The sequence below is a fragment of the Conger conger genome, chromosome 4, assembly GCF_963514075.1.
Source record: "Conger conger chromosome 4, fConCon1.1, whole genome shotgun sequence".
Taxonomy (NCBI): Eukaryota; Metazoa; Chordata; class Actinopteri; order Anguilliformes; family Congridae; genus Conger; species Conger conger.
The window spans coordinates 11,043,303-11,060,431 of NC_083763.1; the positions used below are offsets into that span (position 1 = coordinate 11,043,303).

The 17,129-nt window shown below is 43.2% G+C and overlaps 1 protein-coding gene across 1 annotated transcript; it reads right to left on the minus strand.

Annotated features, from left to right (window-relative positions):
* Positions 1–557: 557 nt before the first annotated feature.
* On the minus strand, positions 558–12,287 carry creb3l3a (cAMP responsive element binding protein 3-like 3a). The gene is given in 11 exon segments (XM_061240643.1): positions 558–1,205; positions 2,166–2,265; positions 4,142–4,226; positions 4,332–4,400; positions 7,215–7,321; positions 7,532–7,642; positions 9,368–9,507; positions 10,780–10,942; positions 10,944–11,030; positions 11,519–11,632; positions 12,164–12,287. Coding segments are annotated over 11 exon segments (1,269 nt in total). The 5' UTR covers positions 12,185–12,287; the 3' UTR covers positions 558–933.
* Between the last annotated feature and the right edge of the window lie 4,842 nt (positions 12,288–17,129).

The window sequence follows — 17,129 nt, forward strand, 5'->3', positions numbered from 1 at the left end:
AAAAAAAAAAACCCATCTTCCCCAAATTAAAAAAGAAGAAACAATTTGCACATAAGATGGGTGAAAAATTCATGAGCTGCTTTGGCAGTGCCTTTCAGCCACTCTTCAGAGACAGGTGTTAGCTGCCTATGACTTCTGTGGGAGATTGAGTACCAATGTAAGGTGTGTGTGTTCATGTGCGTGTGTTCATGTGTGCATGTGCACATGTCTGTGCCTGTGTGTGTATGTGTGTGTGTGTGGGTGTGTGTGTATGTGCTGTTAATGTGTGTGTGTTCATGTGTGTGTGTGTGTGTGTGGGCGGGGGGGGAGTGTATGTGCCATGCATGTGTGTGTGTTCATGTGTGTCTGTCTTGTGTATGTGCATGTGCATGTCTGTGCATGTGTGTGTGTGTTCATGTGCGTGTGTTTGTGTGTGTGTGTGTGCATGTCTGTGCGTGTGTGTCTGTGTGTGTGTGTGTGTGTGTGTGTGTGAGGGGGGGTGCACGCTAATTCAGTATGCCAGGTGCAGAGGAATGATTCTCTTGGTTGAAGAAATCAGTACAGCTTCAGAAGGTGAAATGCTTGGTGTAACTTTTAATTGAAATGAATTTCACCTTCCATGGGACATCCTTTGTAGAACTACAGTAAGTCTAGAAAATATGTCTGATTCACAGAATATGTCTGCTTCACAGGAAAGGAGAACATTTAATTTGACTATGCATTGTGAAGTCATTAAGAAACATATTGAGAAAGAATGGTGAATTTCATCACATCACATCCAGGACGCAAGATGTCCTCAATGAAAGGCAAGTGAACTTTTTAAGTCGGTTGTTTGAAGAAGAATCTGAAAGAAAGTTGTAAATTACTGTACGGACATCAATAAGGCAGATGTTCTGTGAGGAGCAGTCAGAGATTTAATCTGTGCGGGCCCCCTATGCTCAAGCCCACCCCCATTCACATATCATCTGCATACGTGCTAAGAGGCGTATCATGGCGCGCTGCCCAGGTCACCGTGGCGACGTGGCCAGTGATGGGGTCTCCGTGGCGATGGCCCCTCTCATCCAGGCTGGAGTTGTGTGGGATGAGGTCGGAGTGTGGGATGAGGTCGGGCCGAGCCGGCAGCGTTGTGTTCTTGTCCACCCCGTCGTCCTCTCCCGCGTAATAATCCTGGTCCACGCCGTCCACGACCCGCGAGGACAGGATGTTGTGCAGGGACCGGGACTGGACTGCAGGGGGCAGGAGAGAGCAACTGAAAATGCTTCTTTTACTTTTTTTTTTGCCCTCAACATCACCCTGGGGGCAGACGGACATTTGTTTGCTTCATGTTACTGAAGTGAACTCTGTTCTACCCTCCAATGGACCTATTCAAACCCCCTGGACCGAGTTGAAAAATATAGCGTTTTTTTGAAGTGAGCAGAACAAAGAGGAAAAAAAAGGCACGGGCCCTGGCCTCCTGAATGAAAGACAATAATCACGACCCAAAACCTGACCGGGGCCAGAGCTGGCTTTTCAGTAGATGAGACTCTGTTTTACATAAAAAGGTTTTCCCTGATTGATTAGCAAACATGCAGGCACCAGATCACAATAGGCTGCAGAAATAAAGCTAACCCATCTAACTGGCCCTGGCAATCAAATAACAGCTCGAGTGTGATAAGCGTTTTAAGGGAAGGATCAAATCTGAATCTGAATAAATGACAGGATCTACTTTAAATAAAGTCCTGTTTCATGCAATGAGTTTCGCAGACACTTTTCGAAAATGGTAAGTATGTGTTCGGCCTTCCGTGAGTTAGATTGTTTGTATTATAAGTGTCTGTGATAAGCGACCTTTAAACACACATTTACCTTTTTTTCTTTTCTTTCTTTGGTTTGAAATTATAATTTAATCTCATGGAAAGAATGGGCCCTGAAGAATTGAGAAATGGACTTCGGGCGAAGTGTTCAATTGGAGGCTCCAGTCATTGGCCTTCAACAGGCGGCAGTCAAAAGAGACAATCAAATTCCGGCCCTGGACTAACCGAATAGCCATGGGCTTTTAAAGTTTTTAGCAGCATCAAGATGGGGACATTTTTTTAGCGTTTTTGATAATATCGGGCTGAAGTTTTGGCGGGGGTTCAGGTTATTTGTTTAGCGTTCCTCGCGGCGTGCCGGGCTAGCTTCCTACGTGGAGGTGGGAGATCGAGACTGACCTCTCACCGCGCCGAAGTCGCCTCCCTCACGGACTTTGCTCCCGGAGAAGGAGGGCTGAAGACAGGGGAACAGGATGAGAGCGAACGACAGCACGAGAACCTGCGGAGAGGAAGAGAGGGAAGGAAGGATGATCTAAAGGAAGGATGATCTAAACGATCCCGCGTTCACAGAGGGTCGTAACCGTTCCGTCTCCGAATATACATCCACCTGGCCCGATGACACAGCGCTCATGTTCTGTTCATCTGTTTTCTGAGATCAACTGTCCTTATTTATTTGTTTCTTGACAAAGGTACAGCCTAGATACAGATGTAGGGAGGCCATAGGTAGTAGAGAAAGGGCTCATTCCAATCGTTCATTTTTCCCCTCTTTTTTCTTTTACTTGCTCCTTATCCGGAAAAATCGATCGGTCTGCCATTTTTAAGGACATTCCAACTCGTTAAATGTTACTTGTTAGGAACTCCCAATCTTTCCTTCAAGTAAGAAAACATGAGCGGATCCTTGGCAGAAGTATTTTTTCGGAAAACCTGACGTATAAACGATTGTCCCGTGGATCCACCTCTCCCCATCTGCCACGTCTGTAACTGACGTGACTTTGAACTGAAGTTTGAAGGACAGTCCATTTGCCTAATTCAAGTTTTCTCGATTTCTCGGCCTTTCCCTAGCCTCTCCAAATAGGTGGAGCTAGAAGTAGGAAAAAATAGCAAGAAAAAAAACCGATTGGAATGAGCCCAAAGACTCAGCACAAGTCTCTTCCCACAAGACCCCCACCCACTGCTCCACATCAATCCGGTAACGGTCTGTTTCAGGTTTATAGTGTATTGATTGGTCGACTTGCAAACCTCTCTACCTCTCTCTCACTCTCTTTTAGACATACATATAATACACCAAATGACAGTTAAAAAGGACGTCAAACATCAAACGATACCAGGGAGACATAGACAAGAAGAAATAAGGCCAAGGAAACAAAAAAAGGAAAAGGGAATATACTGTACGTGTATATATGGGTGTATATTTGTATCTGTATCTAGTTGAAAGTATAATACAGATATATATTATATATGCTCATATATACAAAATGTATGCACATACCTAAAACATACATACATACGTCATATATGTAGTATATTCAGTATTTTGTCCTCATAACTGGTTTTCACCCAAAATTCATGTGCATGTTCATTTTTACTGCAATTTACTATTGAATTTTAATACCATTTCAACTCCTTAATATGATTGAAATTAAACATCTAGTCTGGTTAACATCTGCCAAATGTCTTAAAAGTAAATGTAATTTTGTTCTGGGTTTTGTTTTATGGTTTAATTTTCGCAAAAATACTAGAAGTTATCCTGGATAAAAGAAAATGAAAAGTTAATTTATGAAAATTAAAATGAAGCGGTCCAAGAGATTTTACATTTCATCGCTGGCATTTGGCAGATGCTCTTATTCAGAGATACTCCTTCAACTCCCTGCTCCATGATTCTCTAGGAAAATATAAAATGTAAGGAACAAATTATCCCAGTAACATGTGCTATATTATTACATTACATTACATTAATGGCATTTGGCAGGCACTCTTACCCAGAGCGACGTACAGTTGATAAGACTAAGCAGGAGACAATCCTCCCCTGGAGCAATGCAGGGTTAAGGGCCTTGCTCCAGGGCCCAGTGGCTGTGCGGGTCTTATTGTGGCTGCACCGGGATTAGAACCACCGACCTTGCGTGTCCCAGTCATTTACCTTAACCACTACGCTACAGGCCATACCTTTTTGAGGTTGTCTCAGTCCAACTGCTTGTGTCAGTTGTTCTGTCTGTCTGTCTGCCTGTCCAACTGACCTTCCATCTTTTGTTGGCTACGACGCCTACACCATGTTCTGACCAGTTACGGCCGTCGTAGGTTCTTTTTGACTGTAACATTGGTGCGATTGACGCTTATTACAGAAATCGGCCATCGGGGACTGAGGCGGTCTGTCTCACCAGGATGCAGGTCCCCGTCTGAGCGGCCTTATTGGACCCGTTCATCACCATGACCTGGAGTCTGCGGAGCTGCTCCAGCAGAGACCTGTCGGGAGAACGACAGGGAAAAACTGAAATGGCAGGCAGCTGCCCGAGGGTGTTGGACAAGAGCGAAAGGCGTCGTAAGGCCGGTAACATCCGACTCGCTTACGTGTTCCGTTTCTCCAGCTGGAACACCTTCCTCTGCAGTTCCTGGTTCTGCGCACTGCAGGCGGCCATCCTGAGGAGAAGACATCGTCATGCAAACACTGCCCAAAAAAAACGTTTTAGTCACCATGTAAACACTGCCCAAAAACGTTTTAGTCACCATGTAAACACTGCCCAAAAACGTTTTAGCCATCATGTAAACACTGCCCAAAAAAACGTTTTAGTCACCATGTAAACACTGCCCAAAAACGTTTTAGTCATCATGTAAACACTGCCCAAAAAAACGTTTTAGTCAGCATGTAAACACTGCCCAAAAACGTTTTAGCCATCATGCAAACACTGCCCAAAAACGTTTTAGTCATCATGTAAACACTGCCCAAAAAAACGTTTTAGTCATCACGTAGACACTGCCCAAAAAAACATTTTAGTCACCATGTAAACACTGCCCAAAATGTTTTAGTCATCATGTAAACACTGCCCAAAAATGTTTTAGTCATCATGTAAACACTGCCCAAAAATGTTTTAGTCATCATGTAAACACTTCCGAAAAAATGTTTTAGTCATAATGTAAACACTGCCCAAAAATGTTTCAGTCATCATGTAAACACTGCCCAAAAACGTTTTAGTCATCATGTAAACACTGCCCAAAAAAACGTTTTAGTCACCATGTAAACACTGCCCAAAAAAACGTTTTAGTCACCATGTAAACACTGCCCAAAATGTTTTAGTCATCATGTAAACACTGCCCAAAAACGTTTTAGTCATCATGTAAACACTGCCCAAAAAAACGTTTTAGTCATCACGTAGACACTGCCCAAAAAAACGTTTTAGTCATCATGTAAACACTGCCCAAAAAAACGTTTTAGTCACCATGTAAACACTGCCCAAAATGTTTTAGTCATCATGTAAACACTGCCCAAAAATGTTTTAGTCATCATGTAAACACTGCCCAAAATGTTTTAGTCATCATGTAAACACTGCCCAAAAATGTTTTAGTCATCATGTAAACACTGCCCAAAAAAACGCTTTAGTCACCATGTAAACACTGCCCAAAAAAACGTTTTAGTCACCATGTAAACACTGCCCAAAAATGTTTTAGTCATCATGTAAACACTGCCCAAAAATGTTTTAGTCATCATGTAAACACTGCCCAAAAAAACGTTTTAGTCATCATGTAAACACTGCCCAAAAAAACGTTTTTGTCATCATGTAAACACTGCCCAAAAAAATGTTTTAGTCATCATGTAAACATGCCCAAAAATGTTTCAGTCACCATGCAAATATGCCCACAAATGTTTTAATCATGTAATGAAACTTAAAATCTTATCATCATGTAAACACTGCCCAAAAACATCTTAATCATGTAATGAGACTTCAAATCTTACCATCATGTAAACACTGCCCAAAAACGTTTCAGCCCTGAAGTGAGACTAAAAATCTTATCATCATGTGAACACTGCCCAAAAATGTTTCAGTCATGTAAATACTGTCCAAAAACGTTTCAGTCATGCAATGAGAGTTAAAATCTTATCATCATGTAAACACTGCCAAAAAACTTTTCAGCCATGAAATGAGACTTAAAATCTTATCATCATGTAAACACTGCCAAAAAACCTTTCAGTCATGTAATGAGACATAAAAAAAATGTTCTCAAGTAAAAATTAGTAGTAGCTTTCTTTTAAGTTACTGTTTGCTTCATGAGCCTTTTTTTACCCCATTGACAAATCATAAAATGAACAAAACTGAACAAAATTTTGGCTATTGCAGTGAATGACCAGCTAATAATTCACACACACACACCCCTAACCCCCCCCCCCCCCCAAGAAAAAGAGAAAGAAAAGCCCCCAGTACACAACCTTTAGACTCCCCACTCAATTACAGCTGGCTGTATGGTGGAAGACAGAGCAATTTACTGTGATGTGCATTTCCTGCAATGACTGCCTGATATTACTGAAATGAACCAGGCCATGAGTTCCTGGGAAATTACACAGGCCTGACAACCGACAAAGGTCAGCTTCAGAGTGTGTTATCTTTTTCTTTTGTTGGCTGCAATGCTGTTAACATGATGTTAATCTCTCCTCTATTTTGCAGCAGAGTCTGTTAACCATACTTGCAGCCCCTCCCCACCCCATCTCTCTCTCTCTCTCTCTCTCTCTCTCTCTCTCTCTCTCTCACTCTCTCGTTCTCTCTTTTTCTTTCCATCTACTCTTATAATGAATTCCCATTCACTGCTTTGACCCCTTCAATATATTTCCCCGAACAGAAACACATGCTTAAAAATCTGGCAGTTTATGTAATTATGTTGGCAAAAAATACATAGTTATTTCATGGAGATTGATCACATTTGTGAGGTCTTGTTTCGAATAGAAAGCAAGCTTGTTGTTTAAAGACAACTTTTACAGCAAAAAAAATGTCGGAACAAAAACCAAAAAAAAATTCTGGGGCTCTGTTGAACACTATTTTGTGTGTGTGTGTGTGTGTGTGTGTGTGCCGATGTGTGTGTTTGTGTGTGTGTGTGTCGGTGTGTATGTTTGTGTGTCTGTGTGTGTGTGTGTGTTTGTGTCTGTGTGTCTGTGTGCCGATGTATGTGTGTGTGTGTGTGTGTGTGTGTGTGTGTGTGTGTGTGCCTATGCCTGCGTGTGTGTGTATGTGGGCATGCGTTTGTGGGTGTGTGTGTGTGGGTGTGCGTGTGTGCGTTTGTGTGTGTATGTGTGCATGCGGACATGTGTGTGTGGGTGCACGTGTGTATGTGTGCATGTGTATGTTTGTGTGTGTGTGTATGTCTGTGTGTGTGTGTGTGTGTGTGTGAGTGAGAGAGAGAGAGAGAGAGAGTGACATTATTGGCGAGCTTGTTAGTGCATTACCACCCTGGCCTGCCAATCAGTACCTGTTCTCCAGGCCATCAATATATTCCTTCTTCTTCTTCCGGCTCTCCTGGGCAGACTGCTTATTCCGGATCTTTCTGCGGATCTTCTTCAGAATCCTCTCCTCGTACTGATTGGGTCCCATGAGATAAGAACAGTGAGTAAAGGTTGTGTTTTGCACATGGAAGAATATATATTCAGGAGTGCGCACACCTGGAATGTACGTATAGCAGAACATATATCCGGAATATGCAGTGGGCTCCAGAATTATTGGCACCCATGACTTGCAATGCACAAAAATACTTATATTCATAGCTGTGGGTACACAGAGAAAGCGCACCTTGGTCAGGGGCAGCTTGGTGGGGAGAGTGACGCTCTCCTTGGCCAGAAGTTTCTTCTCGTCCTCGTTGAGAACGAGCTCCTGAAAGGGCTGATGGGAAGGCTGCTGTGTCTGGCGGGAGGAGGGGAGGGTTAACCCTTTAGAGCAGGGCTACTCAACGTCGACACCGCTTTTTATTCCACGACTGCAATCCCATAATTCAGAATCAATCGAGGTGAATCAGTCGACTCCCGATTTGCGGAAGGCACGGATTCATGGCCACTAAAACTAATCGTTTGGTAGATAATTAAGAGTTCAAAGACAGAGCGAATGATAACGAGCCAAACCTACATTGTGTCAAGTTTAAGGGAAAGGAAATAGCACATGAAAGAACTTAAACACATGTGTTTCACAACCCAATTAGGAGCTTATTGAGTCACCTCAGTCCTGAATTTGATCAGTCTAATATTTTTGTTAACACTTTTTATGCAGTTGTTGACCATATAGTGCAATAAGCACTTAATGGAATGCATAGCTATTTCTGGCATAATATGGCTAAAGGGTAAATAATCCCTCTGAACGTGAAAAGCACCTTATTATGAAAAAATAACACCTTGTTAAAAACTCTGGGATTGAAATTGTGGTTGGAACAAAAAATATTATACTGAGGTACTCCAGGACCGGTGTTGAATACCACTGCGTTAAGGTGTGAGACCACAAATATGTCATTAGTGTGTTCTTAACTGAACATTCCAATGCTGATGTAACAATCGCTACCGGCAACTGAAAGCAGTGGAGTTCTACACTCTCAGAAATACAGTGACAGTGGTGGTTCATTTTTGTTCTTCAGGCAACAAATTTCCCAAACGTTTCCCGAAAGTCAATAATACTCTCTCTGGGTACAAATTAGTTTGTTTTCCAAACAGAAAAGGTACACATTGATTACATATTTCTGGCTAGCTGTATAATGGATGGGTACAATTTTATTCTCTATTTCTGAGAGTGACAAGGTTAATGAGCCAGCGCTCTGTGCAGAACACAGTGTCCTCAGCAATGTGCTCTCCTGGGCTTATGAATATCTAAAGCCATGCAGAGTGACCTGCAGTAGCCCCTGCATCTCCTGTTCTCATACACATTTCTGCTTTATCCTCTGCCTAACGCTGTCTCTGTGTCCTATGTCACACGTTCTCCTGCCTCCCTGTCCAAACGCTGTGTCCTACAACACTGCCCTGTCCATTCCATTCTCATCCTCTGCCCTCTCAAGTCTTACTGTGTTATTTATCTCAATCCTAATAGAGCTCTCCACTTAGTCTCATCCTAATACACTCTCCACAGTCTCTCCATCCAAATACACTCGCTAATGTCTCTTCATCCTAATGCAATGGGCATCATTGGCATGACCACACATTAGTGCAGTGCAACCAAAGTAACTTTACGTCAACTGTAAAAGCAATAATAGTTCACTCGCTCTCTCCCCCTCTCTTCCCTCTCTCCTCTCTCTCCCTCTCTCTCTCCTCTCCTCCTCTCTCTCCTCTCTCTCTCCCTCTCCTCCTCTCTCTCTCATCCTCTCTCCCTCTCTCTCTCCTCTTCCTCTCCCTCTCTCTCTCTTTCTCTCTCTCCTCCCTCCCTCCCTCTATCTCTCTCTCTCCCTCTCTCTCTCCTCTCCTCCTCTCTCTCCTCTCTCTCTCCCTCTCCTCCTCTCTCTCTCATCCTCTCTCCCTCTCTCTCTCCTCTCCCTCTCCCTCTCTCTCTCTTTCTCTCTCTCCTCTCCCTCTCCCTCTCTCTCTCTTTCTCTCTCTCCTCCCTCCCTCCCTCTCTCTCTCTCTCTCTCTCTCTCTCTCTCTCTCTCAGACTCACGTGTTCGGCGGTGCTGGACAGCAACAGGCCTTTGACGGTGAGGGGGAATGTGGAGGCTGTCTGGCTCTGGAGGGGTTCAGACACGGGCTGACTCTCCGCAGTCCTCTCAGGGAAGAAACTGTACGGCCAGCCTCCTTCTGCTGCGGCACAGAGAGCTCAGATATGACCCCTGTGAACACCAAGGGGGGGGGGGGTCCTAATCCCCTGCTTAAGTACACACTCATATTTCGGAATATGATCTATTCGCTCGCAAACCTTCTAATACATCAGTCAGAATTTAATGTGTCAAGAAAAAAAGTGTACGTTTCTCGCTCTCTTTTACATTTCTGTTTTAAAACAAAAGAAAAGAAAAAACATGTATAAAGACCTCATATACCACACACAAATTTACTCTGCACTAATTTGGTCAGTTTTACTGGAGAATGTGTTGATGGCTAGAACTTAGATTTGACACCCAGGAAGCCCTTACCCTGTTTGGTCAGTCCCATGGGGCCTTTAGGGCCTTTAAGATACTGTCAGGAACCTTACAATACAGGGATTAGTATGTGAAAGAGAAGATCCATCAACCGTCTGTCTTCTTACAAAAACCTGGAGCAATGGTTTGACAGAAACCATTCTTGACATCTTAGAATATTGACAAGCTTACTATAAAGTGCAAATCATGGTTACTGTAAGAATGTATTTTTACTTCATAAATAATCTCTACTTATCTTTCAGATCGAAGCAAAAACTCCTTCGAGAGGATTCTTTCCTGTGACAGGTTAGGTGCTGCTGCTATAGAATTATGGGTGTCTGGTGCCTTGTCCATTAAAATTGGAATGGGATTCTCTCATTCATAACCGTACACTGTACCACAGAATATAACAGACATCTTTTACAACATATAGCTTCGTCTATAAGGCCATTTTGGGAAATTACCTCTCACCTTTCCAACCTCCTCCCTTTCCTTTCTACTGTAATGATTCCCAAACTTAAGCTAAACAAAATGGCAGAATTATTTTCTATTTGCCAGTTCTTGGGCTGATGTGAATTCCTGTTTCAATGTTTGTGTGTGTGTGTTCATGCGTGTGTGTGTGTGTTTGTGCGTGTGTGTGTATGTGTATGTGTGTGGGTGTTTGTTTGTGTATGTTAATGTGTGCGTTCGTGCATATGTGTGTATGTGAGTTTGCACGTGTTTGTGTGCATACATGCATGTATATGTTTTCTTTAGTTAGTTCTTGCATTTGTTTCTGCTCTACATTACATTACATTACATTATTGGCATTTGGCAGACCCTCTTATCCAGAGTGACGTACAACAAAGTGCATACCCATAACCAGGGATAAGTTCGCTGAAAGACCCTAGAGGGAAGTACAATTTCAACTGCTCTACAGTATCTGCGGTTGTCGAGGAAGTGTCCAGTTGTGTCTCACCCAGGTTAGCTGAGCAGCCAGGCTCCGCGGCGCCCAATGCAGATTTAGTGTTGGCGAGAGCTCTGAGGCAGTGGGGCTCCAGAGGGGGGCTGTCAGGGGGTGGTGGGCTGTCCATTTGATCGGAGTGGGGGTCCTCACTGATGCCACTGTCGCTGGGAGAGGGGGGACCACAAGGGGGATTCCGACACTGAGTCGCTGCCGCTCAGCAAGGCATTCAGGAAGTTGACAGTGTCATCGACCTGGCTCATCATCTGCAGTTACACACAAGCCCATGAAAACAAAAACAGAGACACCGCTAGATACGTTATGAAGCCGCGGTTACACTGTTACGCCTTTTCCACCATGATTAGCTACACACACACAGGCACAGATACACAGAGTAGGCAAAAACAAGACGGAGAGACTAACAGAAATCACAGACCACGATGTAAACCCTGGTGTAAAATCTGGCTATGACCAGCTTAAATGACCAGCTACCAGCTGTTTCAAAACCTAGCTTGAGCTGGTCAAACTGTGTTGAGTATGGAGCTGGTCTGAACTGATCAACCAGCTACCAGCTGTTTCAAAACCTTGCTAGAGCTAGTCAAACCGTGTTGAGTATGGAGCTCGTCTGAACTGATCAACCAGCTACCAGCTGTTTCAAAACCTAGCTTGAGCTGTTTTTTTCAGCAGGGTATACAAACATGAGATACAAACGGTGCCCTACAGACATGAAGACAGAAAAAGTGATGTCACTCACACCACGATCTGGGATTGGCCACGGTTGGTTTCCATGGTGCCCTAGTTCCTCGTTACGTAGGATGCCGTCGGTCTGGTCAAACAGCAGGTCTAATAAGTCTGTTCCATCGCAGCCCTAGTGGAGATGGCACAGGTAACATTGAGGACGGCAGAACGTGAGGGTGTACCTGCATTAGCATTCCAAGCACGCCCAGTGAAAAGCAATGAATCTAGATTGTTCCTGAAAACCTTGTTTGTTGTAATCTTTTAATTATTTTTTGGTTTTGCCGTCAACACGCTCAAAGACGTCCACAAATGTAATTGAAGAACTTTTAAATTAGATTTAGAGTATTGGAGATTAATTTCAGATCAGCATACCATCGCATTCATTTCATATTCGCAATATTACATTTTGTTCTAAAATTTGTATCTGATACGATAGTAAAAGAGCAGCACTTGAAACCAAATATACACATGCAGGTAGACATGCACGCCCACACATGCACACACACACACACACACACACACACACCAAGCTGGGAATGGCGGAATTCCCTGAACTTTGGCCTGTGTTACGCTGAAAGCACTACATAACTGATAGCCCAACCTAAAACAAATCCCGGTAAGGAGTTATAAGCAGAGAAATTATAAAAAATATCTGATTTACCTGGTCTCCATAGTGTGCCATTATTCCAGTCCCCGGATTGTAGTACCTTTGGGGAAAAACAGGAAATGTTCTCAAAAGTTACACGTTCCTGCCACAGTCCAGTGTGACTGTGTCTGTGTGGAGCCACTCTGGGACAAAGTTTAAACTCCAACTGCATACTGCATCATTCTGTTGCTCCACACTATTGGCCGCTGATGGGTGATTGCCTTTGATTGACAGGCAGGGGTAAACCAATGAGTGACAACGGAAGGTGATGTCATAATGGAAGTCCACACAGCTCATGACCATTCCTTGGGTCAAAGATCATTCTTTTGTTTAAAGTGGAGGGACGGTGCCCTCTGACACAATTTGACTAAAGGTATCTTTTATTTTACAGACAGCATGCAGTGTTATGGAACCCAGTCAATCGAATCGATAAATGGGGCAAATCTGGGACATTAGCATAAAGCTCGTCAAATTCAAACATTTGATTTATGCGCTTGCAACACTTTACGATGAAGTTCCATGAATTAGCATCAAGTTGTGAACTAACTACTGCTGAGAAGTTAATCCAAACAGCTCTGTTAATGTATTTAATTTCATGCTTAATTAATATATTTGTCCATTATTAAGTCATGTTAACAAATACATTAGTTAGCAATTCATGAACCTTATTGCAAAGTATTCGCTCGCAAACCTTTTAATACATCAGCCTGAATTTAATATGTCATGAAACAAGTGTAAGTTTCTCACTCTCTTTTACATTTCTGTTTTTCCAAAAACATGTATAAAGACCTCAATAATAAACCCCGCAATCCTTAATTTTTTATTATGTTGCCATGAACGATTGTGTGAAGAAACATTCCCCTGTCATTGCTCTCAGTACGTTTACAGTTCAGTGATTAATTTATTAGTTCAGTTGATTTATTCAGGCCCACAGTCCCTTTACAAAGTTATTTTGTATAACCGAGTTTTCCAACAGAGTGCGGAAAATCAACATCACTATGGGTAACTGTCAGTCGTCTTCAACTATGAGGCTGAATTGGATTTTAGTGGGCAGGAATCCAAACAAAATAAATGCTTTGCACATAGTTTATTTTGGTAACAGACCAGATACATGTTTTGAATAGCTTTAGTACTGCACTCTGTTGCCCTATGGGCACCTAAAATGCTAGCCATAGCCAGCAAGTACTGTACATACAGTATGTGGTTGATTTGTACTTTTTTACTTGTTAGTGGTACTTATTACTACCCAAATAGGTAATTATTGCAGGGTAAGTTTGGGAAATGTGTTCCTTGCTTAGTCAAATCAACTGTCAGTCACTTTGTATACAAACATGAACTAGATAACATGTAAGAAACAAATACTTTACTCAACTGTCCCCTTATTTCTGAGAGAGTGTGATGCGAACACATTTCAGAGCCTGTCAGATACAGATACATCAGAGGGGACAGGTCATGAAAACAGGCTCCTCAGAGCTGAATGCCATCTCTCTGTGTGATTGGGCTACCGTCCAAGGTGTGCAGTGCCCCCGACCGTGAGTGTCAGTGTAACCCTGCACTGCTCCACCAATCGCTCCCCTCGGAGGTACAGGTGGAGGAATCTGGCAGCCGGCAGACACCAGCTGAACCCCGGATACTCAGCGCAGCACAACCTAACCCGGGCACTGGGGCAGGAGTAATTGTTGAGATACACATCTGCCAGTTTATTTTTTATTTTTTTTTAAGATATTTTTTAGGCCTTTTTTCAGCTTTATTGGACAGTATATAGAGACAGGAAGAATGGGGGCGAGAGAGAGGGAAAGACATGCGACAAATTGTCAGACGGTCGGATTCGAGCCGCTGACGTCGCGGCTCACAATGAGCATGCGGTCAGTGCTCTGCAGGCTGCGCCACCGAGACACCCCACATCTGCCAGTTTATGAGTCAGTTTCTTTGCAGACAGTTGTCTGAGAGGAGTTAGATAACTGACACGTATGGATTATTCCATATATTCACTCTTTTACACAGTGACCCCCACACACCCACACACACACAGCCCTATTGGAGTACATTGTTGACAAGTACTGTGCAACAGCAGCAACTGTTGTGTTGAGGGTGTACGCAATCAGAATACATTCTACATTCATTTATTTTATTCCTTTTTTTTCCTTTTCTCTTCAACATCAAATATAATTCCTCTCCCTCTCGAGTTACCACTGCGTCTCACTTACCTGCACAAGGATCCCTGCTGATTCTCTGATGCGCTCAGCGCCTCATAATAAGTGACTATTTCACACCCAATATGAAACAATGTTCTACAAGAGTCAACAAACGGGAAACACAGTAAATTCAGTTGTTGTGAAACCAACAACTTGGGAGGGGGGGGGGGGGGGGGGGTTAATTGCTGTTTGCTCTAGAAAAATCACACTCAGCGAAACTCCCAGCCACGCGAATGAGCACCTCTTCATCCACGCGCTAAATAAGTTTTGTAATTACTGCTTTGTTTCAGACTAACAGCTGGAAAAGAAAGAGAAAGAAGGTGTTGGAATTCTGTGCACTGATGTGAATCAATACCGATCCAAGGGCTACGGTGGCTTTGAAGTGCAAAACACAAAATCAGCCCTCAGGTGGAGATGCTACGTACAAAAACAAAAAGGAGTGGTCCAGAACTGCAAAACAGGAACAAACATTTTCGCTTCTGGACCACTCCTTTTTGCTTTTGTATGTTGCATCTGAACCTCAAGGCCGAAGACTTTTATTTTTTTGCATTTTATTTTAGTTCAGAGCCACCGTAGTATGCAGACTGGGCTTGGGTACTTTTACATCCTTCCCAGCGGATGTGGAAGCCACTCACGGCTGTCATTAAAATAGTGCCTGTTAACTACACCAAGTCAAAAGCAATCTGTGTGCAAAGTCGTATGGTATTGTCTGAGTGCATGACCTTGTTTTTATTACGCACTCCACTAAAAGGTTTTTCTGGAGACCGACAACAGGGCCTATGAATTACTGTCAAAAGGAAATATTTTGCTTGATATTCCAGTGGTGCTGCACCAGAGTCCTCACTAGTGGGGTGAAAGGTGGTGATGGGGGGGGTGGGGGGGGGGGGGGTTGGGGGGTCCCTAGAAACAGTTAGGTAACACAGCCGGAGAAGGCCCATGAAAACTCCAGTAGGATTAATATTGCTCAGGGGACCCAGAACACGATTCTTTCGCAGGGTCTAGAATTCCTAGTAGCTAATGAATCTGATTGTATCCATATTGTATAGCGCATACGTTATTTTGAGAAGCAGAGCACATGGTAAGTAGCTGCAGTTTTGCATTACTTGCACTCACCGAGTTGTTCGCTCTATAAGTAACTACACAGCAGCATATGTGCCAGAGTTTCGTCTTATTCCGTACATTTTCCTCCAAGGGGCAAGAGTTAAAGTGCTGTCAAACTTCTCAGCTATCCAGCTTTGACAGTTTGGCATTTCCAGCGAATGATAATGTACTGCCATCATCTGCTGTCACTCTGTCTGCCCTCGCTCTCTCTCGCTCTCTCTCTCTCTCCATCTATCTCTCTCTCTCTGAGCAGCCGTAACCCTTTCCTGTTCTCTCTCGTTTATGTGCTCAGTCCTTTGTCTCTGATTCTCTAGTTTCTACAGTTTTCCTATCATGCCTTCCCTCTTTCCAACACCCACCCGTTTACTTGTGTGTGTGTGTGTGTGTGTGCGTGTAGTACAATGATTTTCATCTATTACTGAATTGTGACTTTGGTTTCAACAGTGCAACCTCTGATTACTGTGTAACATGCCATTGTCACTTTTTTTCATTATCACCAATTAGCTAAATGAGCCAGCCCTTCGAAAAAAAGGGGTTGTCCACACCTACTGTACCTAGAAAGAGAGTCAGTTCGAGGTGAATCAGCAGTAAAGGAACATTGTTCCAAACAGTGTTTCCCACATTTTTGTCATAGGCCCAAGCTTGAAAGCTCAGAGAATGACTTCTCAGATATCATATGATTAAACCATACAACATACGTCAGTGAGCCTGCCCAAGGTGTGCAACCAGATCTTCAACGTGCCAGAATTTCTGTTTAAATTGACATTTTGCTATGTTTTGAGTGACGGGCTGAATGTGGCCCTGTTTTTTATTTAAAGCAGAGGAGGCAGTTCACCCGCATTTCATATTCATTTCATTGTTTTGCTTTATTCAGAGGTAGAAAGAGGAAAGGGTAACAGGGTAAAGGGTAACTTAACTCTGGTGATTTGCTTGACCACCCAATAGGGAGGGGAAGTGAGTCCATTACATTAATAGCATTTGGCAGACGCTCTTATCCAGAGCGACACACATTCGATTAGACAAATCCAGGAGACAATCCTCCCCTGGGTTAAGGGCTGTGTGGATCTTATTATGGCTACACCGGGGATCAAACCACCGACCTTGCGGGTCCCAGTCATGTACCTTAACCACTACGCTACAGGCCAGCCCTGTCCAGTGGCAAGTCATTAGTCAGGCATATTGTGTCGGCTCCAAAAATCCAGCAGATTTGCACCAGTTGGGCGTGGCTTCCACTCCATTGAAATCCAGTGTATCAAACAGTGCCTACACAGTACCTTCCTTTTCAATGGTTTGCTCCAGCCTTTGCCGGTAAGCGACAATCTGACCCATATAGAAATATGAATCACAGAGCGGAGGAAGATTCAATAGAGTTATGATCATTCCACCAGACCCCGGCTGTATTTGACAAGCAATTGGCACTTACCTTCAGGTGTCATCACAATTCATGCTTTTTTTACTCCGAAAAGGAAATGGAAGTTGCAAAACCAAGCCCTAAGTCAATGAAAAAACCTTTTATGAACGTTAACGTTTGTTTTCTAGTTAAAAATGTGTGAATTTTCTTAATCCATATGCCAATTATTGGCTAACACAAAACATTAAGCTGATATGACATGAAACCAATTGCACGTGGTTGCTCTTCTGCGTTACATAATAAATATAATGTGAATGATATACCGTAATAAAGT